This window comes from Medicago truncatula, chromosome 3 (genome assembly GCF_003473485.1).
Source record: "Medicago truncatula cultivar Jemalong A17 chromosome 3, MtrunA17r5.0-ANR, whole genome shotgun sequence".
NCBI classification, from domain to species: domain Eukaryota; kingdom Viridiplantae; phylum Streptophyta; class Magnoliopsida; order Fabales; family Fabaceae; genus Medicago; species Medicago truncatula.
In genome coordinates, this window is record NC_053044.1 from 32,654,885 (window position 1) to 32,681,487 (window position 26,603).

Below are 26,603 nucleotides of genomic sequence, written 5' to 3' on the forward strand. Positions count from 1 at the left end.
TTGCCTTCTTCTGGAACAATGGTGGACGGACTCTTCCACTTCTTAGGGCTGCTGAAGTTCCTTCGGCAGTATTGTTCACCACAGCCAAGGACACCAGGGGCACTTCTACTCCGTTTTCAATTATGGTAGCATTATACTTGTACGGGATAGCCCTATCCGAAGTATACGGTACCGGTCCGGGCAACCTTATCACCAAAGGCTCAGCATTCTTCTTCAAAGGTATACTCTTGACAGGCGGATCGTGAAAAACTGGCACAATCACGCAGACATCACTGACAGTCAAAGAATTGTCATTCATCAAGCTTTGGATGTCATCTTGAACAGTGTAGCAACCCAAAGGATTACGAAGGCATCCTAGACACTTGGCATGATCATGGCTGAACAGAGAAGCTTTGCACAGCTTGATGTGTAGAGGCACCAGAGGAGTTGTGACGTTACGGACATCAAGTCTAGGAGCTTCCTCACATACTTCGATCATATTTACAGCGGCATGATTTGGAAGAGGATTGTCGAGGACATGTGGGACATTATTCTCAAAAGTCAGCTTTCCTTGATCAATGAGCTTCTTCACGATATACTTCAAAGCATAGCACCCCTCGACATCATGACCTAGGGCACCTTGATGAAAATCACATTTGAGATCAGACCTGAACCTTGGAGGCAACGGATCAGGTGGGGGCTTGCCCTGTCTAGTTGTACAATGCCCTCTATGGAGTAAAGTTGGAAGCAACTCAGCATACAACATCGGTATCGGAGGGAAAGTAGGTCTAGCTTGCTGATTTTGTTGTTGTTGTTGAACCGGCAACTGTTGTTTCATCTGTTGAGCGATTGCATTAACGGGCACTTGAGGTTGACCCGGTGGCAAAGGGTACTGATGATAAAACGGTGGGAAGAAAGGATGCTGAGAATACGGCACATATGGGTATGACGGAGGCATTTGGGCTGCATTGATAGGAGCAATAGTAGCCATGGATTGACCGGCTCCAGCTGACACCATCCCTACTTCCGTTTCTTTCTTCTTGTGGTGTCCATTACCATACCTCTTCGATGCATTCACAGAGGATTCAGCTTTCTCGAACACAATGATTCCATCCCTGACGGCTTCCTCCAGACGGGTTCCCATGGTGACCATCTCCGAAAAGTTATTCGGGGCAGCTATGATCATTCTCTCAACATAATCCTTCTTCAAGGTCTTTAAGAATGTCTGGGTCATTTCTTCTTCATCAAGAGCGGGAGTAATGCGGGCAGCTGCCCCCCTCCATCTCTGTGCGTATTCACGGAAGCTTTCCTCCTTCTTCTGGGAGAGAGATCTGAGGAATTCCCTGTTCGGCTTCAATCGGGTGTTAAACCCATAGTGGCTCTTGAAAGCAGCGGCTAATTCATCAAAGGTATGGATGTCATTTTTGCTCAAACTAGTATACCACTCTGCGGCATCTTCCATCAAACTATCCTGAAAGCAGTGGATCATAAGGGAATCATTGTCTTTGTAATTGCCCATCTTTCGGACGTATTTAATGATGTGGTTTTGGGGACAAGTTAGCCCGTTGTACCGGTCGAAATCTGGGATTTTGAACTTCTTAGGGACATCCACTTTTGACACCAAGCAGAGATCTTGAGTTTTGAAAGAGTCCGCATTTCCTCGATTGGCTCTGATCTCATGACGGAGTTCTTTAGCAAGTTCCTCCATCATCTCTTCCATGGTTTTGGTTACGGGGATACTTCTGTGCTGTGTGTTGATGTTAACACCTTGAGGCAGGGTATGCACAAGAGGCTCGGTGACAGCTGCCGTTGTTTGTGGCAAAGTAGCATTGATGGAGGCAGCATTTGTTGCAGGGATCAGAACATTGTTAGCAGTGCCCGAAGTGCCCGCTGCAGTACTGGGAGTGAAGAACGGTGGAAGCCCATACGGAAACCCAGCTGGCATAGCAAAGCGAGCGTCTGCAGATGTGGTTGGGAGCACGCTTGTAGTCACCGGTACAGCCGTGGCTATAGGGATAGCCGTAGCTGATTGTTCTTGAGCGGCTAGTAGAGCAGTCATGACATCATTAGCTTTAGCCAATTCCTCCCTTAGAGTGGCTAACTCGGTACGGAGCTGAGCGTTCTCTTCTTCCATAGCCTTTTTTTTCTTCTGTATTCTCTGGTTCGATCGATTCTATCAGGTTCGTAGACCTTCTGAGCACGAGCCACTTTTCAAACTGCGGCAGAGGAAACAGGAGGTAGTGAGCACTTGGAAGTCTTTGTGACCAATGCATGAAGCGTATGATGCATGATATGCAAATGCAAATGCAAAAGACTTCTTTTTTCATCGAAGGATTTTTAAACAAATTAGAAATCTTGCAAATAATCAAAACTACATAGTATTTTCAACAGGAAGACTTTGAAATTTCAACAAGATAAACAAATGAAGCCCTCAAGCATAGGAAGTAGTCGGAGAATCATCGGACTCGGAATCTGAATCACAGTATCTGGCAAAGAAGTTGCGAGACGACCTCATTAGGAGTGCCAAGAAGAGGTACATTGAGAAAGTCTCCACAACCAAACTGTCTCATAGCAAGCTCGGGGTTGTAGTTAATCCCTCCACGAGTACCAAGAAGAGGTACATTGAGAAAGTCTCCACAACCCATAATGATTTCCTTCATCTGAGCGGCAGGAGTGAGCCAGACGACCTCATTAGGAGTGAGGGCCATAATTCGCTGCGAGTAGGACCAGTTCTCCGAGTTGTCATGGAAGGAACTCGGAAGGTGCGAAATAAACCACCTATACAAAAGAGATATGCAGCAAAGAATATACCCACGGCCCTTGAGAGTCCTGTCATGAATGGCGTGGTAGGTATCCGCTAGCAAAGTAGGAACCGGGTTCTTGGAATGGAAGATCTCAATAGCATTCATGTCCACGAAGTTGTCGAGGTTCGGAAAGAGAATGAGCCCGTAGATAAGCAAAGCAAGAATAGCCTCGAGTGTATCCTGACAAGTAGTACTGAGATTAGCCTGCTCAAGAAGATACTTCGAAGTGAACCCCCGGATGTGAGACTTGGTAATAAGATGGTTGGAGACGTCGGAAGTCTTGAGGTAGAGATCCTTAGCAATAACCAGAGGAGTAAGAGAAGTCCCGGGACCGGTGAAAGGCGTCTTCTCGGCTATAGGTAAACCCACTAGATTGGAGTAAGCCTCGAGAGTAGGAACCAACTGGAAGTCCGGGAAAGTGAAGCAACGGAAGCTCGGATCATAAAATTGCTCTAGAGTGTGCACTAGCTTCTCTTCCACATCGGTTCGGAGCAAAGTAAGCAATCCCCCATACCGGAGTCGGAACCCTGTTTGACTCTTGACCTTGAGTGCCAACTCTCTTAAACTGACCAAATCCACTTCCTTGAACTTGTAGCACTTAGTCTTCTTCATACCTGTGATTATTTACAAAAATTTCCATTTGTTTAAGCCCTTCGATGAATGCATGAAAAATGTTTATGCATGAATGCATGTATGCATGATTGTGTTGTTTAGTTACAAAGAACAAGGTGGGTTGAGATTCAAAGTAACAGGGCCACGGATAGACACGGCGTCCGGTGAACTAAGGCTTTGGATAGTAGTAACCAAGGTTCTAACACAGTTCCCAAACTGCAACCTCTCTCACATATATCATGGTAGTACAGGACGACACCCGTTCCATGATTATTTGTGAGAAGGTCTAGTTTGAGTGTAGTATCGCGTGACGACTAAAGTTTGAGACAACACTCAATTTAGCCACCACACTACGTCCTAAAAAGGCTAGGATGGGTTTGGTAACTACGGTTCATAGCTTCGTCGAACAATTGAAAGTGGAGTGCCTAAGCATGACAACACACGCCGACAATATCACCTTCAAAATGCCTCAGCTATGTGAGATTGATCGCATAATCCAATACACGAGGCAACCCCCGGATCGAATTGTCGATTATATCTCTACCTAAACATAAGTTCACTCAGCCCGGGTGTAGGACTTTTGATATTCTTACCCCACACGTCAAACGAAAATAAACAAGTATTCACATATGTAAGCAATAAAACAAAGCGTAAATATAAACTAAGGAAAACTAGGCGCGACCCGCTAAAAAGAAGGTCCCCAGTGAAGTCGCCATTTCTGTTATCATGGTTTTTGGGTGTCAAGCCATTAATTGGACTTGAACCTTTTGACCGTTGATATCTCTCTTTTTTCTTGGGAAGGGTAAAAGGAGAAAAACCTTTTAAAAAGTTCTAGATTCGGGGGTCGTTTTCGCTACGGGAAGGTGTTAGGCACCCGGAGCGATTATGGTACTCCATAAGAACCGTTCTCCTAAGTTTATTTCTACGCTTTATTTTTATTGCCTACTTGTAAAAAAATGAAGGTGTGATTAGTGAAGAATGGGGGTGAGAAGAAGTAGAATTTGATTTTATTTCGGCTTGGAGGGGTTAAAGTCCCTTGCCTACGTACCGTTTTACGGGATCAAAACCGGCGTAGTTCTTGCTAAAAAGACTTGTTGTTTTTTTTTGATTGTTTGATTTTAAATTTTAAAAATGATTTTGAAGAAGGGGATTGAGAGGCTTCATGAGCATTAGAGTATGAAAAAAAAAGTGGGGGTTTGTCTAGTGATTTTGCGAAAAGTCTAAATGATTAGATTTATTTGAGAATTTTATTAAGAAAATAAAAGGTGAAAAATTGTTGGAGTTTTGACTCCATTTTAATGAAAAATATTTGAAGCGAATTTGTTTGCATATTTTTTTGGAAAAAATTGGATTTTCTCTAGGTGTTTAAACCTAAGCATTCATCTAACCATGCAATCCTAGCCATACATCTACACATGCAATCCTAGGCATACATCTAGGGTGAGTGTGTGCGTGCCGGTGCGCCATAGTGTCCACAGTCCATATTACAAAAATTGCCTAAATACATTCTATGGCCTCTTTGCCAAGCTACAAACCAATGATAACAAATTACATCACCGAATGAATTAAAATTTGCAAAAATAAATGCTAAAGCTAAAGAAAGTGGAGGAGATAGTGAAATGCTATGAGTGAAGTCACATAAGGAACAAAATGTTAGTGAAACAAGGAAAAATATAATGGGAATGATGAAAAATGCACCAAATGAATATGCAATAAAAAGGGGTAAAAACATGAGAATTTATCAAGCACAATGTGTAACAAATGGCCTATAATGCAAGAACAAGTATAAACCAAATGAAAACAGTGGCACAATCATTGGATTATCATCACATCTATCATGAAAATGCACTCTAATTAGCCATGCTATGCACTAAAATTCTTAGGACAAGAATCAACCTAAAAATCATGAAAAAGCTAACTAGAGAAGTAAATTGAACAAGGGGCCTATGCACATATTTTTACCAGTTATTTGCAGGCAACATATCATTAAAAATCATCAAGAAAGTGGTAAAAACATGTAGTAATTTTTGGAATTTTTTGTAAAAAAAAGTGAGCAAGAAACAGGTTCAGATAGCAAAAAGAACGGTGCAGATAGCAAGAAAAGGAGCAGAAACGCACAAGAAGCCTAAGCCCAACCCAAAGCCCAACACCAAAACACAGGAAAGTACAGGGACCGTTGGATTGATCCAGGAGATGGAACCCTAGATCCAACGGTCTAGATTGAGGGAAAACGAACCAGAGCTGGACCGGTCCGGTTCAGCTGGTTATAAAAGGGTTATAGGACCGGTCCAGTCCATTCTTCCTTCTCCTCTCTCTCTCTACCCTAAACCTAGTGAGAGAAACTCTCACCTCTCTCCTCTCTTCCGGTTGTCTTCTCCGGTGAGCTTCACCGCTCCGGTGTGGTGGTTTGCCGGCCCAACAGGGCGGCGCCGCCGCACCGGAGATGAGAAACTCCTCCGTTTTCAAAAATTTTTGCAGATTAAGACATCCTTTTTCGTTCTAAACAAGAATATGGCATTAGATTTTACATGCAAGGTCTGAATCGTTGTAGATCTGAAATTTTGTGTCACGGTTTGAAACTAATTTTTTGATCTTTTTTTTTTTAAGAAAATGTTTATATCTTTAAGGATCTACATCGTTTCGTCGTTTATCACTTCTCTGGTGCTTGTTCTTGCTTTCAAAACTTGGATCCTTATGGATCTAGGTTTTGGTGTTTACGGTTTGGTTTTAGTTTTTTGATTCTGGAAACTTTTGGATTCTGTTTGTTCACGTGATTTTACAGGTTAAACTATGATATCACTTTTGAAAAGGAGTTTTGAGTTTTACCTGAAGTTTTTGATTGGAGGTTTTATGAGATTCTTCGGAAATCTTGATTCTGTTCTTGATGATTTTTGATTCTTCTGCTTGTTCTTTGGACCGAAAATAAATCGGTGATTCACCGGCTTAATCCCTTCATCTTCTCCGATTCTTTCTCTGTGATTATACGCTTGAACTTGCTTTCCCTCTTCTGATCTCCTCTCTGTGATCAACGCTTGAGCTTGCTTCAATGCGAGCTCGCGTTCGGAATTGCAGAGAAACGATCAATTCAGTGATGAAGATTCTACAGAATCTCTGAGAATTGATCCAAAAATTGTTGATTCTGATGAATTTTAGGGTTTCTGGAAACGGTTAGGGTTTTGTGTTCTTGGTGTTCTTGAGAAATTCTGAGAAATTTTCTGTTTTGATTCAATTGCTGAGAGAGAGAAAATTGGATTTGTGTTTATGAGTTGGCGTGTAGTTAATGGATCTTTGTGGCACTGTACACCTTTTATAGCTGACATGTGTGATCTTGGACCATTAGAAAGCTGACATGTGGCATTGGACTGAAAAAGGGGCGCTGCCCTGTAATTTGACTTGAAGGACCTGTTTGCAAATTTGAAAAATATATGGACCGGACTGAAAAATGAAAGTAAGGACTGAAATGAAATTAAAAACTGTTTGGACAAAAAATGCAATTTTAGGACCTCAATTGAGGGACCAAAATGCAATTAAAAATAAAATTGAATAAAAAACGTAATTTGACCAAACGTAAAGCAAAACAAAAAAATAAAATTGGCAAAACGGACTAAAACGAACCAATGGCTTAAATGAGGTACTTCAAAGTAACCTCTCTATGCCGAAATTTTGTGTGAAATGACCAAAATGCCCCTAGGGCTAAAAATGACCTAAACAGATTCAAATTGACTTGACACTGACTCAGATGCAAGTTTGAAATGAATTTAACAAGGTTTACTGATGAAATGTTAAAAATCAATCTGAAAAGATTCAGAGACCGTCACAAGGATGAAAATGGGTCCCACTGCAGGAAATGACCAAAATACCCTTCTGTACGACTTTTTGCAAATTTTGAAATAAACTGTAGAAAAAGCAATGTAATGATTCAGAGACACTTTTGAATGACTTACAAGACAAGTAAAGACATTTCGAAAGGTTTTATGCAAGAAAAACATAGGTAAAATTGTGATTGAAAATACTGCGAGGCAGAGACAATTTGAACTGTGCAGTTGAAATTTGATAATTGACAAAGTTTGAAATGAAATTGGACCCAGTATTTTTAGGTCCAAAAACAGGGTATAACACATAGCAATAACTTACTAATTTGCACCCCACCCGCTACCATGTAAGGACATCCTTGCAATTTTTCTTGGGTGCACATTGCTCTTTTGATTGCTGAATACATTCATTCAATGTTTTAAGATGAAATCAATGGCGCATGACATTTGTATTCAACAGATGACACTTTTCATCGTTCAATTAATATAGAAAGCCTTAGAACTAAACATATGGAATCACTTATTATTAGTATCACTGGCACAAACCTGAATGTTTATGTAGTATTAGGTTCACTAAATATGGTATGTTTTGTTATTTGTTTTACATTTTTCTGGTTCAAGAATATGATTCAATTCACCACTAAACTAATATGAATCATTTTTTACATTTATTTGCATAACTTCCTCATCAATTTATGAGTAGTCTCGTGATACATGATGATAATGATGTGAATAATATGAGTTCAAGATATTAAGGAATAAAGAAACAAAGGTCTACCATGGTTTTGGTATGTACCAGTTTGTAAAGTAAAGGGGCTGAAAAAACAATTAGTTGTTGTAAGGATTACTTATGTGTGATATAGTTTGAATTTTAATGTTGTGTGAAATGCCATGTTGCTGTTTTGAAGACTTGGAGGCCTATATTAGAAATTTCAAATGCATATCTGAATGTTTTGATTTGGAACCAAGGCTATATTGCTTTCCTCTACTTGAGTATAAGTTAGCTCCTTTGGAATAGTTATGTACAGCCTATCATTTTAATTAGGTCCTCTGATCAAAAGTTTAATGATATGCCTTTCTTACCCTTTTCCCTCTTCTAGCTTAATTAAGAAACAATTGCGCTGCTTTTGAATTTATTTAGTATTTTTTCCCCCGATTATTATAGAAATAATTTTAGTCTTTTTGTCTGGTGTGTACAATATGTGGACATGAGTCTTTTGCGAGCCAAACTTCAGCATCTTATATCCTGATCCTCTCCTCAATGCCTGGTGTAAGTTGTGCTTTCTGAATCTTGGTTGTGCTATGTGGACATTCTTTTTCTATAAGAACCATGTGGTCAATTGAGTTGTATTAATTGTTGTCATTATTTTCTTATTTGAAATCAATGTTATATTGGGTGCTTTACCGAATATTTAATTGTTCTACAATAAACCTACTTTGTGTTTATGCTATGATGCAAGTTTGTGTCCATCACACACAAAGGAAATTCAAAGTTTGTTTTAATTTTAATTTTATCGTTTTGTATAGAATTGTTTGAGAGATGTGAATACTCCATCAACCAAGTCAAGTGGAAAGATAAGAGAAAAGGGAATATAAGTCACACCAATTGATGATGGTGGAACACAAAGATGTCTAAGATTGTGTTGTAAATCAGCATAGTGAATGAGTCTTGATATTTTCCATCAATTTTTTTTTAAAGATGATTGTTCTAATGTATTGTCTTCCACCTCTATGTGATAGTATTTCATAAATCAAACAATTGAGTTCAAATGGTTAATAAGTTCCATAAATAATGAGTTGTTTAAGAGAACTTTAGTTTGATTCTAGGAGGACAATTCTTGGTCAAACTTTATTTCCTTTCTGACTGAATTCTAGATTACTGGATCCTCTTTTCTCTCTGAATGAGAGGGTTGATAAAAAAAATAATATAGTTTCGTATGTTAATAACAAACTATATTCCTTCATCATTAAAAAAAATCCATTCTGAAAAAAAAAAAACTAAATATCAATTGTTCAAAATATACTACAATTTTTAATTCTAAAAGACCCGTGCGCCGCACGGGTCGGCGTTCTAGTATGGTATATTTTTGTAAATAGAAGGTCCATATTATACAATTCAAAACTGAGTTTCTTCAAATTTTCAAATTATATAATTCGAATCGTTGCCAATACAAACTGGGTGATGTGATTAGAAGGAAAACACATAGGAATCAAATTAGGAAGGTTTTAGAGTCACTATACATTTTCATTCAAACAATAATAATGTTTACGGAGTCCATTGATGCTTGGAATGTGCTAAGAAATCAATTTCTTATCAAATGATGGTGTTTTTTTTTTTTAGGCTTTTGGAGTGAAAGGTGAGCAAGGTGGTGAAGTGATGTTTGATTCATAGGAGGAACGTATATATACATGAGTATTTCAAATTCCATAATCTAAAGGTGGAAAAACATGCTCCAGATTATATAATCCGAAATGATTTTTATATAAAAACATACATGAATTCCAGTAGCGGGATCTAAAGGGAGTCATTTTTGGATTTTTATCATCCGAAAAATGTCACATACGTTCCGGATAATAAAATCCAAATGATGTAAAACTGGCAAAACAGAGGGTGTGTGAGAAGGATAGAGGGTGAGAAAGAAATTCTATCAGCTTCTTTGTTGGTCCATTTAGATAAACGGGACAATCCAATCTACAACAAAGCCCAACAAATTAGGGTTTCGTAGCCGCAGCAGCACTCTTTATTTCTGTCTCCCCTTTATAAGAACACCTTCGCCTCTCACTCCTCTCTCATTCTCATTCCCCACTCATCTCTCTCAAAGTTTAGTTTTTTCATTCTGTTTTCGATTTAGGGTGTTGTATTTTTCTCTTTGGATTGTCTTATCATGCGTCAAAATACTGATTACCAGTGCTCTAAATCTTGTGAGCTTTGAGTATGAGCTGACGCCATAGCAACCCCTATTCTGCAATCTTTTGTGAACTGTTTTGTTTTCAATTCAGTTCCTTTTGCAGAGTAGGAATAAACAAATCATACTCTCAATTTTACTGTATTATTGAATTCTGCGCTGTAATTTTAGTATTTAGCTTCACTGATTTGTTTTTTTATCGCATGATTCTGTAATTTATTTTGTTGAATTGCGTTTCAATTGAAAAGTTGCATTGTAAGGTGGATGTGATGATTATTTCCCCAGATGATCGAAACTGAACATACTGTGCGAATTTTGTTTCTCTTCGGAGAAATCAAGCCAAATAATCTGATCCATTTTTGCACTATGAAATTTGTTACTCAAAATTATTGATTTATTGATTTGTAATATATACTTGCATGTGTATTGAAATTTGTGTTTATTGTTGATGTTAGAGACTTGGAAGCTTACAATTTTACAATTAGTTTATAATTATAAGATGGGTGTGATGATTATTTCCCCAGATGATCGAAACTGAACATACTGTGCGATTTTGTTTCTCTTTGGAGAAATCAAGCCAAATAATCTGATCCATAATTGCATTCTCAACTTGTATAGTTAATAATTCTTTGTATGTAATCCTGAGATGCTGATTATTCTGTGTTTTTTTGGGAATATTCATCTGTGTATGTATTGTTGTTTTTGTCTCTTTATTAGGTTTTAATTTGATATGGGTGTGATGATTATTTCCCCAGATGATCGAATCTGAACATACTGTGCGAACTTTTTTCTCTTTAGAGAAATCAAGCCTAATAATCTGATCCTTCTATGCAATCTCAATAGTATTCAACATGAATGATGTTTTGTATATCAATATGTCTGTTATGCATTGATTTGTAATTTTGAATCATGTCGCTTGATCACACTTAATTACTTTTTAATTTTGGAGGATTAAGCAAAGGGTATAGTTTTTATTTTATCAATGACTATACTCAATTGTTATATGAATGTGTTCTCCATATATCAAATAACAGATGTTTAATGCTTGCACTACTTTTTGTGTGGATAGCAAGTTTGGCTTGTCTTTTACATTTATTACCACGAATTGGATTTATAAATACATGATTTAATCACTCCAAAACTTTAACTATGTTTAAGCACAATCCTTTTTTCCATTGGCGAAATACTGTGGACGGGCTCTGAAAATTGAAAAATACAACATGAAGATAATATAATTATGCAATAGATTTGAATCCATGTCTTAATTTGAATGAGCGTTTTGAAACTAAACTGTATGAGCAAAGCAAAATGCTTTTCGTATATGTTGTCCGTAAACCTGAAGATAATGAGATAAGCGTTAAGAAACTGAGGAAATACTTATGTTTAAAAGGACTGAAGTATGACATTGATTTTTAAATGACTTTTTCAAGGACTTTTTCCTGTCTGATTAAGGTAAGTAGTTCATGAAAGACACAATTTAAATGAAAGATGTATTACAATGTAGTTCACCTGATAGTAATGAATATGTGAAACTTCCGAAAGTAATAGGAACTCAGATGTGGTATTCTCAGTGATGATTAAAACGATGACGAGTCTGATGAAATTTCCATTCAAAACAATTGTGAGGACAAAACGAGGCATTTGTCTGAGAGAATTCCACACTGAGTGATCTCTTTTATTTTAATTTTTAATTTTTATTTTTTGTTTCAATTTTTAGGGATGACCATGAGGATACAAAGCTCCCTCTTCTGATTTTGTGTTGTGACAATTGCAGGCAGAATCGTAACTCTTTTGTATTGATTTTGAGGTGCTCAAGGACACTTATTCAAGAATAGAAATAATTGTTAAATCTTCTTAACTAGTGCACCAAGGACACTTAGCATTTTCCTAATGTGTTGATTATACAATTGTTAGCTCTTTTGTATTAATGTTTCAATGTGTTGATTATACGATATCCAATATACAGTTTCCATTTTAATCTTCTTAACAAGTGCACCAAGGATACTTCTTAGCATTTTCCTAGTTTGATGCTGGTGTTTCCATGAAATAATGGTAAGAGAAAACAGCTAAAAATAAAGGGAATGAGCTCTTGTTACAAACTTTGAACAAAATGCACTTGTAATATTTACTATCAAGAACAGCTCTTATTCAAAAATAAGATAGAATCAGTTCTGAATTTCCCTCTAATTAGTTCTTGCAATAGAAGCTGTCCACTTTTGTTTCAGGACTGGTTGGAACAAATGTTTATGCAAAAGGGGGATAGAAGTGCTCCGACTCATTCTGTCTGTTTGTTATGAAGTGTGGAAAGTAAGAAACAAAAGATGCTTTGAAGGCCAACACTTTGCTAACATCCATCACATGTTGTACCCCTGCATTGAACTCGATTTTGAACTTTTCATTTTTGTTAGACCAGACATTTTTTACTCCTATGCCGGTCCAATCTCGAACGAGGATTGGTGGCTACAAGCTTAATGTGGATGATGCAGGACCGGATAATGAAGGAAGATGGGGAATGGCAGCAGTAGTGAGAGACTCAGACGAGATATGTTGTCGGTGCAGCTTGTTGGTGTCGACCAGTACTCCCAGATTCTGACATAGCATAGTGTATGACGATGTTGAAAGGCTAGAATTTGCGAAAGATATGTTATTCCTAAATCTCACATCTGAATCTGACTCTTCTATTGTCATAGATGCTCTAAAAAAGCCTCAACATCAGAGATCCTACCTACTTCTGTCAAAAGAAAAAAAAAAATCAGAGATCCTACTATGTTTCTATTGCCGATGAAGTTTTTTTCTCATTATTTAGAGTTAGTACACTCGTCGTGAGACTAATCAAGCGGCATATTATTTAGTAAAGTTTGTCATTTCTTCTCTAACTGGTTTTGTTTGGATTGAGGAAGTTACCGTCGTTTGATTAATAAAATAGCAGTAGATATCTGATATGGTATCATACAAAACAAAATATGGTCTATCGGTGTATAGTAGTTGAAAAACTTTATTGTTTAATAATCATTATTTGATAAACATACATATTCATAAACAATTCAAATACATAAGTTATATATGAATAGGATAGGACAAGATCTCCTTCTTACTTAGCCAATTCCTTCAACTTCTTCCAAGCTGGCCTACTAGAAATTTTCTCCCACCAAGCATTCACATTCTTCCTCTCACTAATCAAATGTCCCAATTTTGCTGCCTCAATAAGATGTCCAATTCCAGGAAGATGGCTAAGATCAGCCAAAGTGAACTTATCACCAGCAAGATAAGTGCTTTTAGAAAGCCTACGTTCATACACATCAAGCACTTCCTCTAGCTTCTGTTCAGAACTATGAGCTATAGTTATGTCCCCAGGCTTACCCATTTTTGGTAGAATTACAAGATTAAACATGATATTGAAGCATAAATCATCAAAATTGTGTGCTTCTACTTCAAGCCATTGATCCACCACAGCTTTCTCTTCTAAAGTTGTGCCAAGTAGGTCAGGACCACGGTCTGCATACTTTGCTGCGTAGTACCTTACAATTGCCCTTGATTCTACACATATCACAGAAGATAAGCCTAACATAACATGTTACTTTATTTTGCCCTAGAAAAAAAAACAACATATTACTTTATTTAGAGACGTATCTCATATTACAGCTTATGTTACCTTGTTTAAATATTTATATCTCTATTAAAGCTTTTAAATATATTATTTGGCCTCTCTTTAAATAACCTAACAGATTAACTAGCCAAAAAGGATACATATCATGGATTTTTCTTTTGAAGGACATATCATGGATTATTAAATACAAACCAAAGAAACCATGAAAATTTAACTACTAACAAATATGATATGATATTTGATCGTAACTATATTTGCGTGAGCTTTCTAACTAAGGCTAAATTTTCATTAAGATAATTGTTTGGTTTACTATGACCATTTTAAAAGCCTAACATGACGTAATGTCTATTAAAAAATATATATTCCTTTGCACATGACAAAATATTAATATTATAAAGACTTTAAAATTTTTTTGGACAAGAATAATAAATACTTATCGATTAGATTAGGTACGGGTTTGGTATCCCATGTGGCCATGTCGTCCCCATTGGTGCTCTCTCTTTTGTTTAAATATGTGGTGTTGATTTATTTATTGGTGGAATATAATTGAAAGTAAAAAATAATTAAGGATAAAGTTGGAAAAAAAAATGTTAAAGCAAAATTTATTATTTTTTAGGGTTAAATATGTTGTATAACTTTTGAGTGAGCACAAATTTAATTGATAGAAAATAAAATAAAATGACAGTAACACGAAAGCCAACAAATTCTCACCAAAGAGTCTGAAATCACCATCCTCTACAACTGGAACTTGACCAAAGGGCTGCAAAAAGAAAAATTGATTACATGATGGTTTCTTGTACAATAATACATTCTCATGAAATACGAGTAGAATCAAAGATATAGTCAAAACTATGTTAATCAGACAAAATTCAACATGTCAATATTTGATCATATATTTCTTTTAAAGAATATTTGATCATATATATAATTGTGTATGTTTGTAAATACTCATGCAAAATGTCTCATACAAAGATTGCACAAATATTTACTGTTGGGTGCACATTTTCGAACCACAATTACTTATATCTCTTCCCTTAGTGTAGGTGTGAGTTTTATCACTAGACTCTTTAAAAAAAACAATCATGCCAAAATAAACCATCAATCAATATCATAAATCTATCTAATAAAATTAACTTTTCCCACTTTTAATTGACACTCTCATTTGAGATTCTTAAATTTGTATATACAGTACACCACACACATTTATAAATAAAGAAGAAATATTTTTTTCAAGAAAGAAAGAAAAAAAGTGTAAAAACAACATCATCTGACAAATCAAAATATCTCAACGTTTCCTATATCATTTACGATACTTTAAGAATATTACTTTCTCCGATTTTATTTACAAGAAACATTTGAGTCAACATAAGGGGAGGTGCATTTATAAACTGTACACTACCTGGAGGAGAAGGAATTCAGGTTTCTTTTGCTCTCCTTTATCAAGATCAATATGCACAATTTCAAATTCTACCTCTTTTTCTAAGAGGCAAGCCATCACCCTCTGAGGACATGCTGCATTAATTGAACCATAAACTTTCACCACCATATTTCCCCTGCTCTTTAATTACTTGAAAATACCCTAAAATCTCAGTGATGATAATTATAATGTTGATATGCATATGATATCTTGATTTGGGTGTCGAATATATATATAGCATCAACAACAAGTGCATGTTTTCTCATTTAATTTTTTTGGGCACTTAACTGTCCACCAAAACATAGTGTGGAACTAACAGCTCGGGGGTTGACACGTGAATTATTATTGACTTCTTTTGGTTTCTTATGCCATGCCTTGTGGAAAGTTGCAGAAATAATTTTGTTTGTGCCTTAGTTTTTAACCAAAGAAAATTTTATGGTGAAGTCATTAAAATGATTTTTCTGGTGAAGTTAACACTATAACTTTTGATGTCACTGTACAAAAGTTCAGTCCTCTTAGTATCATCAATTCATCAGATTAATAAGAATACACTTAATCTAATTTTATCCTACCTTGTTTTAAGTGTAACACCCCACAAAGTGTAACACTCACATGATATCAGCAACTCTGTTTGCATGTTAAAGATGCTAACGATAAAATAGTACTTGTAAGTCTAAGATGTTACAAGCATTACTAGATGAATTACTATTGATCATTAATCAACAATTTAAAAATAAATCAAACATTAAGATTAAAATTAACTTTTTTAGAAAAGTCAGTTTACCACAAATTTATGAGAAATTTTATTCAAACATCAGAATCCACTTATGAGAAATATTTTTGTTTGCGGCTATTTATACGGTTGAATGATACATTTCTTTGTAATATTTTTTTTTATAAATATAGAACAGTATTTTTTTTTTAACACAATTAAATAGGTAATTGTGTCATTGATCATTTTGAGCAATTTGTTAACCATAAAATATACGTCATTAGCCACAAAAATGCAAGACGTTAACTGCTTATTTGACATATTTTTAGGTATTTCTGTCATTTTGTAACCATGTAAAATAAATTGTTAATATCTTGTATTTTCGTGGTTAATGAGATATACGTGACATAAGTGGTTTTTTTTTTTTTTGGTTACGACATAAGTGGTTAATAACATGCATAATTTGGTAAACAAAGTAGTCAAATTAATTAATGGCACAATCTTGTATTTGTGTTAAGAAATACCCCACTATATTTTTTTTTTTTATAAAATAAACACTTCGAAAAATTGAGGAAACAAATTACCCAAACACAAGTGTCGTATTTTTTTTGTTGTTGTGGTGGTCGGGGTTTGAACCCCAGACTTTGCATATATTATACATTATTCCAACCAATTGAATTAAACTTACGAGAACAAACAATTGTCGTATTCTGATGTGAAAAGTTGTGTTTTTATACCATAACTAAAAATTTATATTGTTTGAGCGTGGTTTATAGCATCTTCCTCTTGATCAAAGTGATACCAAAAAAATTGGTATACAATAACATTCATCTATCTATAACACAAATTACACAATGTGCAGCGAGCAGTTTGGGGTTGATGCGTGAATTTGTGATTTTTTCCACTTTATTATCCCAAGCCGGGAGCGCCTAATATGGTCCTCATTTTTAAGGGTCTAGTCATGGTCCTCTTTATGTGACTGCCTATATAACATATTACCCTTGATTTGGGTTTTAATTTTAGCTTTTAATTATGGAAAAGGTAAGTACTAATATAGACTAATTTAACAAGAGGTTTACGGTGGATCAACATCGATCAACTTCTTCCACCATTAAATTATACTAGTTTGTTTGCGTCCCATTGTTTTTTCTTCTTCAACCTCTTCCCTCCTCTCCTCTATCAACACATCTTCCACTGTCTAAACCAAACTTACAAGAATTTTTTCTACTAATTTTGCCATAGGTATTGGTTATGGAAATTGAGATGAGTACCCTTTTGTGTGCACTAACAATTTGGGATTTTTGCTAAAAAAGACACGATCTTTGATGAAAACGGCCTTTTGTGATTTTACCTTTCAACATGCATTTGAATAAGGGGGTCTAACTTAGCTTCAGAGGTTAGGTTGTTAGAACTGGTCGAGCTGATAAAAGCATCCATGTATGTGGGATGCTACTAATTTTCTTTAACTCTTTTATGTTACCAAAATTTTGAAGAATTTTGTGAAAATTGAAGGGTGTTTGTGGAAGAAATTTGAGGGTTGTGTTTATTGGTGATTTTTTTATAGTGGGGGATTTGTGAATTCAGTTGTTTTATTATTTAATTTTTTTGGTTTTATTAATTAATGGCGATGAGATGAGTGCGGAAGTGTAAATTGGTTATGTTGATGACAAATTAGAGTGGATTTTGGTTAAGTTCTGTAGAGGCATCAAAATGAACAACATTTGCAAAGTTGTTGGTCATGGATATTTGTTCTAGAGCAATGCACTCCGACCTATTAGGGGACATTTTGGAAAAAAAGAATTTTATAAGGGTAAAATCCAATTATTTTTTTACTTGTGACAAACTCAGAAATGACATATATTACATAAAGGAAAAACACTATTAATTCTAAAATAAAATTGAATGTAAGAAGTGCATCATAAAATTTGATAGGACTACTTCGACCACACGGTATAGGGCACTTATCCATCCTAGCCTTCGCCTATAAAATGGGTAACCGGATATTGGAAGTTAAATACAAAGGACCACCAATGGACCCTTCAAATTGGGTACCATCCTATGCCTAGGCTTTAGTTTTTACCAATTACGGGGTAAACTTTTTTTATTGTTTGAGAATGTAAGCAAACATTTGCATATTCAAAGAAACTCAAAATAGTACCAACTATCAACAGAGCATGGTTTTAGTAGAAGAGACGAAATTTCTACATCGTGACGAACTGAAACTCGAAATCAAACTTGAAGAGGTGCCTATGGGTAATATCTAATAGTGTCTTGAAAAATGTAATTATTTGTAAAAAGTAAATTAATATTAATTTTTTTTGTTCCGTGTGTAAAACAAATTTTCAACGATGGTTAAAAAGAAAAGGGTTAATTAAGTTTTTGGTCCCTATAAATATTGTAGTTTTGTTTTTAGTCCCTTTAAAAATAAATCACACTTTTTAGTCCCTACAAAATTTTCTGTTAGTGTTTTTAGTCCCTGTTAAATTAAAATTTGTTTAATTATGCTTAAACTTCTAAATTTTTGAAAGATTTTTTACATACATGTTCATAACATCGTAAGACACTCTTTTATAAAAAAAATTTAGTTTTTTAACATGTAATGAATTAAATATAAATTTTTCTAAAAGCCAAATTTTTAAGATTATATTAATGAAAATTTGGACCTAATGATAAAATTTTAAGTTACTTTTTTGCGGAGGAACTTTGTATAATATTCTAAGTAAGTATGTGAAAAATATGTTACAAATTTAAAAGTTTAAGCACAATTAAGCAAATTTTAATTTTACAAGGACTAAAAGAAATTCAAGATAAAACTAAAGAAAATTTGGACTTAAAAATAAAATTTTGAGCTAATTTATTGTGGCGGAACCTTTTATAATGTTTTAAACAAGTATGTAAAAAATCATTAAAAAATTTAAAATTTTAAGCATAATTAAACAAATTTTAATTTAATAGGGACTAAAAACACTAACGGAAAATTTTGTAGGGACTAAAAAGTATGATTTATTTTTATAGGGACTAAAAACAAAACTGCAGATAATTATAGGGACCAAAAACTTAATTAACCCAAAAGAAAATGGTGTATAATATTTATTTGCAAAGGATATTAGTATAAGTGCAGCACATTGGCACAACTAAATAAAATAGTACACCGCAAAATTTCAAAAGAATATCTGGTGGTTGGAAATATTTCCATCGTTGTAAAAGATTGAAAATAGCGAAGCAAAGCCAATGCAGCAATGCTGTACAATACAAAATGTTGCGGTGGTTGTAACCTCCAACACTGAGACCCTCGTGCAAACTGGATCAAACAATCTAACTATGCAAGAGCAACTTCAATGGCAACTCTATCAAAATATATTTTATGGTTGCAATTGAACCACATTATCTTGAAGTAAGATGGCAAAAAGTGTCAACCCGCTATGTTCCGTCAATAATCTGTATAAAAAGGGATGGTCCAACTAAAGATGTATGGCTGAAAATTTCACAATCCTTATTTTATGGTGGACCGATGGGTTGACCTGTCAATATTTTTTAAAGAAATTCTCAATTAAAAACTTCACATAACCAATGTAAAAATAATAAATTTAAAGCTAATTTAAGAAAATCTAAATATATAATTAATGACTCCACTAAAAATATGAAAATAATTATTCAAACATATAAATTACATCATCTAAAAATCTATAATAAATCAATAGGACAATCAAGATAAAACTTCATGAGTTATGAATTGATCAACTGTTAGAAATATGAGGCTAAAATCATGAAGCAAAAGTAATAAAATTAATTGACTTTTTCCCCATTATAGGTGGAGAAAAATTGAAAAATGATTGTGACTTATAAAAAAAAAGAAGTGAAAAAGAGTTTGTTTTTAAAATATCAACCCCACATACCAGCCCACCCCACCAGCGCCCTGGTTTTTAGCGGGCTAGGCGGAGAAGGAACTCTACTAGTGGTAGGTTTAAAATCTTAACCCACCCTATTAAAAAAACGGGTTAAATGATCCAACCCATTTTACCATCCCTATTTTAAAGTAACTCATTAAATTTTTTTTTTTTTTTTTACCAAGACAAGAAAAAACTAAAGCAGGAGAAGCCTGAACCAGATTACATCGAAATGTCTCTACAAAATGGGAGCCCCTAACCATCCCTATACAAAAGAGGTGAAAGAAAACCAGGAGGGGCTTGCCACCATTGAGAGGTCAGGGGTTTCGGACTTGCTTCAATTGGTGCAATTCTAAAAGAAGTTAAAGTAGGTCTCACAACTTTACCTTACATATTAGTATTTTATTTTTATTTAATTTTATTGCGGTTTTGCCGATTGATTTTAATGAAAATAGTGTATGTACTTTGCAGAATTGAAAAATTTAAGTTGAATCTAAAACGAGTGAGCATTCATGAGATTTTTTTGTTTTGTTTTTTTGAATGAATTCATGTGAGAGTTGGTAAATAATAAATTTGTGATAAAAATCAATTGTAGTGATAAAAACTCTAAATTATAATTTTAAAGTTTTTTTTTAACTCTTTAGTTCTTAGAAAAAGATTATCACAGTAATGCGGAGTTTGATCGAAAAGAAAATAAAACTTCATTAAAATAAAGATTTAATTGCACTTTTGGACCCCTATCTTTTCAAAAGTTGCGGTTATGGACCCCTAACTAATTTAAATACAAAACAGCCCCTATGTTTTGATTCTTTGGCAGTTTTGGACCCCCAATCCATTGTTGACTCGGTCAACGCTGACGTGGCACTCTAAGTGAGGTGCCACATGTCAATTTTTTATTTTTTTTTTGCCTTGAGGGTTCAAAACTGCCAAAGAATCAAAACACAGGGGGCTGTTTTGTATTTAAATTAGTTAGGGGTCCATAACCGCAACTTTTGAAAAGATAGATGTCTAAAAGTGCAATTAAGCCTAAAATAAAAGTGAAGTTTAACTAAATATTATTTTTGTAAGAATTTGACCTTTAGTACTCTCCACCAAATCGACTTGAACCGAAACTCGTTAACAATTTGAGTATACCAATTGTTTAAATAGTTTAACATTCAATTCAATGGAGAATTTTGAAAACTTAAACGAAATCTAATGCGTTTTTTTTCCCTCTTTCATTTAAAACAACATAATTGTTTATGAAAAATATAATAGATTCTGGAATCTGGAGACCCAAGACAAATCAACTTTTTTTTTAAAGAAAAAATACTCAATCCAAAATCATCTAGCTAACCGCAACGAACTTGATTTCGAGTACGTGAATTGAAGATTCTTTGCTCATAAATCATAGGAAATTATATTGCTTCAAAAGGTATAAAATGTATCCTTCTAACTCCTAAGAATTCAAAATTGAAAAGTCCCCAATCAATGACCAACAAAATTCTACCTTTTGAAGTTGAAACTAACATTTGAGGACAGAGTCAAAAGATAACAATTAATTAACAGATGTGAGTGTGACATCCATTATTAGACTTTTTGCAAGCAATTTTTTCCTCATTTTATTTCAGTATTTCTTAGGTTTCTCGTTTGATATCGAAGTTTTTCCGTCTGGTATTGCAAGCAGAAAAGTTTGATGTATCTCTATCTGAAGATGGTCAAAAAGATGTCCCCACAAATGTCTATTTTCTTTTCTAAATTTTTTTGGGAATCAAAACAGCTGAGTAATTATTTTAAGGATTAATAATGCTTTTCACCTCTGTAATATAAGTCATTTTTTATTTTCGTCCCTATAAAATTTTCGGTTTGAATTGCATCATTGTAAAACTTTTTTTTTCTCCAGAAAACACCCCTCCCCCATCCAACTCAGCAAATTCGCTTACGTGGCGCTGATTTGACATTTTTTTTTAATTGGCCACGTGTAAAAAATATATCCACATCTAGAGGTGTTAAATGAGCCGGCCCGGCTCGAGCCCGAGAGGCCCGACTATAGAAATGGGCCCGCCCAGCCCGTTTATGATTGGGCCGTGAATTCTAGGGCCCGGCCCGGGTGGGTCATGGGCCAGCCCGACCTGGCCCGTTTATGTTTTATTTTTAAAATTTATTCACTTTTTTTATGTATTAGTTACTCACCATTAATTTTTTGCTAAAATATGAATGGATGGACATAAAAATATAAATAATTTTTACATTAACATTGAATAATAATTAAACTCTAGATTATTCTTTCAATTAAATCAAATTAATAATTTATAAACTTTAAAATTTTAAAACTGTACCTGTTCAAAAAAAAATTTAAAACTGTAAGCTAAATTCATTCATATTTATTAAGTTTATTTATTTAAATATTTTTTGTTAATAAATTTTAAATTAGTTGATAATTTTTTAACAAAAATAAAATGAAATATGGGCTAATAGGCCGGCCCAAAGCCCGGTGGGGCAGCCCGGCCCAACTTTTGTATGGCCCAAATGGGCTTGTGCCAAAAAAGCCCGAGTGCATTTTTTGGTTAGTTTTTTAGGCCCGGCCCGGCCCAAAAATATGGGCCAATGGGCCGGCCCATTTTTAACAGCTCTATCCACATCAGATTTTATTTTTAAAATATTTGAAATAAATTTTTAAAAAATAAAAAAAAACATAAAATCAAAAAAATATTCAGTTTTTTTTTTCCCAAAAATTTAGAAAATACAAAATATTAAGATTTTTTTCCGAAATATAAAAAAACAAAAAAATAGTCATATTTGTTTCCAAAAAATTTAAAAATCGAAAAAAAAAAATAGATTTCTTTTTCAAAAATTTTAAAAACTAGAAAAAATCAGAAAATATAATCAGATATTTTTTATAATTAAAAATATTTTAAAAAATTCTGGAATTTAATTTTCAAAATTACAAAAGAGGTCAGATTTTTTTTTAAAAAAAACCTGAAATTTTTTTAAAAATCTGTATACAAATATAGAAAAAATTCAGATTTGCTGAGTTGGATGGGGGAGGGGTGTTTTCTGGAAAAAAAAGTTTGACAAAGATGCAAATCAAACCGAAAATTTTACAGGGGCGAAAACCGAAAATGATCTATATTACATGGGTGAAAAGTACTATTAAACCTTATTTTAATGAAGATTATTACCACTTGTGATGAATAATTTCAGTACAAATACTTCATCAGTTTATTTTTAAATGTTGTTTTATAATAATAACATCATTAGTTTTGACGTTCTCTTTGATCATTTCAACCAAAGTTTTTGAGTCACTTTTCATTTGAAGGTGATGAAATCATTATCTCCAAGCAAACTACATTCCCAAGAACATTCCCCATATTTCAGTGGTGAGAGCATCACAAATGCCTATTTTGCGACAGTACCTTTTAAGCCATCTACCATCTGAATTTTTTAAGAGACCACCACAATTGGCTAGACCCAAAGTATCTTTGTAGGATCCGTCACATTTGCAAAGGTTCAAAGGATGGCTGGTGTAGTTGTTTATGTAACGCCCTCTTTGAATTATTTGATTTATTTGATTGTTTTAATAAGTTTAGAATATATTTATATGATTATGTGATTCATTAAGTGGCTTATTATATTATTTAATAGAATAGATTTGAAAATAAAATAATATTGAGTTTAGGGGTTGTTATGAGATTTTAGAGAGTTTTGGGGGAGAAAGAGAAATAAGATAAAATAGAAAAAAGATTATAAACAGGAGAGACCTAGTTTAGAAAAAGAGAACGTACGATCAATTTTGGAGAAAAGAGAGAAAACGCCAAGAGAAGGGAGAACAACCTAGAAAGCTGCGATTTTCATTGTTAAGGTAAGGGTGAGACTAACACTCAGTAATCATAGTGTATAATTCTGAATTTGTGATTTAACATGTTGTTGTTTCTAGGTTGGATAATTGGGATTAGGTTTTGAGAATTGCAATTAGTTGTTAACTGAATAGAAAATCCATCGAATTTGTGTACGGATGGTGTTTCGATTATAGATTATTCATAGTCTCATGTTCCAATCAATTTTGGGGTTGGGTTAATGAAAATTGGGATTTTCCCTTGAAAGTCGGTGTCTAAACGTTTTGCAAATAAGCGATTATGTGAGGTTTTGGAAATCGATTTTTGGGTGGTTGAAACTTGAATTTTTCTGTAGATTATGATAGAGCTAAGTGTCAGGAGCGTTTAGGCGAAAACGGCATCGAAAACGGGTTAACGGTTTGATTTTTATGTGCGAAAACGTGAAGGTTGAAAATCTGAAGTCGTCTGTCGAATCTGGAAAAATCGTGCCACGATGGGAGACCAACGTGCCACGATTCTGTCATCCAAAAAACCTTAAAAATGCAATTTTATTCACTCCAATTGCTTCCAAACTTCTTCCTAAGTGTAGGGACTTTATCCTAACCATCTAGAGATGTTTTTATGAAAGAAATAACTTTGTTTAAAGGGTCTAATGAGTTCATGAGTTGATCCTTGGGGTAGGAATGGAGGTCGGTTATAGTATTGTTGATGTTCAGTGAGTCTGATATAATATAATTTGATGTTGATAGTATTGTGATATAATTGTATATGCATTACTTGAATTATATGTGAATAATTGAGACGTTGTTGACTTGCATTTGATATTATTATGTCATGCTGTTTTTGTATACTGCTGTGTTGCTGTTGTTATTTAACTAAGCTGCATGAGTCGGTCTAAGTTGATTAAGATGATGAAGTTTCAAATTATTGGATTATATAAGAGGTTGTCGATTTAAGATGTTTAAGAGGTCGAGTCCATGCATTAGCATTTCATTGTTGGGGGCTTGATGCCCTGGAGCCTTTGCTCAATTAAGTTGAGGGCTTGATGCCCTGGGAGCCTATTTACACTCAAATAAGTTGAGGGCTTGATGCCCTGGGAGCCTATTTACGTTCAAACACGTTGGGGGCTTGATGCCCTAGATTGGTACCACATGCATGATTAGAAGATTAAGTTGCATAGTCAAGAGGTTAAGTTGTCGAGTTGTCAAGTTATCAAGTTGTCAAGTTGTCGAGTTGTTAATGTTGTTAAATTATGAAATTGTTTAAAGCTGTGATTCCTTATATGAACTATTAAAGATGTGATATATGATATATTATTATCTATGATGAATATTATGATGATTTTAGGTTGTTAAATATAATTGTTGATTATATGCTTAATATTATTGTTTTGTGAAATCTCACCCCTTCTGCTTGAAAATGTTGCTCTTCGTATGATTAACTTGCAGGTAACCAAGAATAGTTGATGTCGTGTGCGCTTTCTCTCTCGTGTGTCTTAGGTGCTCTGATACGTAACGGGATGAGAACTTTGTTATTGCTTTGCTATTCCTTACGTATTGTTTTTGAAGATTTATGACTATGTTTTTAGATTGGATTTTTATGAGACATTTATGAAGAGACCTTCGTGTCAAAGACTGTTTTAGTTATTGAATAAATTCCGCTGCGAAGTATTAAAGATTTTGTTATTGAATTTTAAAGGATAAATAATTATTTATTCAGTTTATGATTTTAAGAAAAGAATGTGACATTCCGTTTATGTGAATACTCTGATTAATTAAATGAAATTTTTATGTTGGGAAAACGGGGTGTTACAGTTTATATCTTCTACCATCTTGAGAATATTGAAGGTAGGATTTATCGGACGCTGAAAATCATCTTCAAAAATAGTTTTGTTCCTCCACATCCACATGTACAAGCAGACGGCCATATAAATTGATGTTCACTCCTTACTTTGATAGCCAAACAATTTATGATTAATATTCTTGAAGATTCAGTGCCTGCAATTAAAAGAAAAAAATTAGTGATTTGATTTGAAGGTGCAGTTCAACCATATTTGCCCGGAGAGAAATAGAAGTATTGATTAGCTTGCTAATTTTAATTTCTCTTTAAATTCTTTTATTCTTTTGACATTAATGTCATGGAGACTCCTCTTATTGAGGTTTCAAGTCTCATTTTTTATGATAATTATGGGGCTTGTATGCCTAGAAATATTCATATAACTATGTAGTTTTTTCCCGCTTGGAGCTTATAGCTCTCTTTTTCCACCCCAAAAAAAAAGTAACATCAAGTTACATTACATAAATTTATCAACAATTTTTTTTTTTTGACATAAATGGATTTTTGGAGTTTATTCTATTATATCTTTGTTTTAATCTACCAATGAATTCCTATTTTTTTTATACAATTTCTCTTTCCAATAAATTTAATGTATTATTTTTTTTTCATAACAAACAATTGTTTTTTTGTAAGGAATAACAAACAATTGTTAGTTACTCTTTATTTCTCCAATTTTTTTTTTTTTTCACACACCTTATCTCTCTCATAAGTCATAAGAAACAATTGTCAATAGTCTAAATTGTAAAGAAAAATAAAATTTATTCAATCTTATCCTTTGTTTTGTTTCAATGTGTTCTCTACTCTTTTTTTCGTTTTGAATATTCATGAAATCTTTTTTTTTTTTGTCCATAAGAGTTTTTCTTCTATTTTGCACTTGAATTTTTTAACAATGTTCATGATTTTATTTATAATATTTCAACTCTTCATGAAACCATTATTATATGTAACAAAAATTTGTTCCATGAAAATCAAAAAACAAACTTTGTTTTAAAAAAAAACTTAAATTTTCCAAATGTATAATACTCCAAGTGACAGTTTAAAGGTACAATTTATCAATTATATCATTTGGATATGGATTCTGTGTTTCTATTTGGATATTGAAGTTAAAAATTAAAGAAGTTAATAAGTTAGTAACATAACGAATGATGATTGAGATTCTAAGTGACCTTGTGAGTGGCGCATTTCCTGTTCGTCATTACTAGTACCTTTGGTTTTT

General features: G+C 34.0%; 1 protein-coding gene and 4 non-coding genes across 5 annotated transcripts; 4 read left to right on the plus strand and 1 right to left on the minus strand.

Annotated features, from left to right (window-relative positions):
• Positions 1 to 10,373: 10,373 nt before the first annotated feature.
• On the plus strand, positions 10,374 to 10,470 carry LOC112420537 (small nucleolar RNA Z103). The gene has a single exon (XR_003010717.1). It is a non-coding gene; the product is annotated as a small nucleolar RNA Z103 (small nucleolar RNA).
• A 142-nt stretch (positions 10,471 to 10,612) lies between these two features.
• On the plus strand, positions 10,613 to 10,708 carry LOC112420536 (small nucleolar RNA Z103). The gene has a single exon (XR_003010716.1). It is a non-coding gene; the product is annotated as a small nucleolar RNA Z103 (small nucleolar RNA).
• Positions 10,709 to 10,843: 135 nt separating this feature from the next.
• On the plus strand, positions 10,844 to 10,939 carry LOC112420538 (small nucleolar RNA Z103). The gene has a single exon (XR_003010718.1). It is a non-coding gene; the product is annotated as a small nucleolar RNA Z103 (small nucleolar RNA).
• A 739-nt stretch (positions 10,940 to 11,678) lies between these two features.
• Positions 11,679 to 11,767, plus strand: LOC112420589 (small nucleolar RNA SNOR75). Its single transcript, XR_003010763.1, has one exon. It is a non-coding gene; the product is annotated as a small nucleolar RNA SNOR75 (small nucleolar RNA).
• Positions 11,768 to 13,088: 1,321 nt separating this feature from the next.
• Positions 13,089 to 15,359, minus strand: LOC11411339 (glutathione S-transferase F11). The gene is made up of 3 exons (XM_003600602.3): positions 15,120 to 15,359; positions 14,432 to 14,480; positions 13,089 to 13,650 (listed from the first exon to the last, which is right to left on the minus strand). Exons 1-3 carry the CDS (start codon positions 15,264 to 15,266, stop codon positions 13,205 to 13,207), a joined length of 642 nt encoding a protein of 213 aa, XP_003600650.2. The 5' UTR covers positions 15,267 to 15,359; the 3' UTR covers positions 13,089 to 13,204.
• Between the last annotated feature and the right edge of the window lie 11,244 nt (positions 15,360 to 26,603).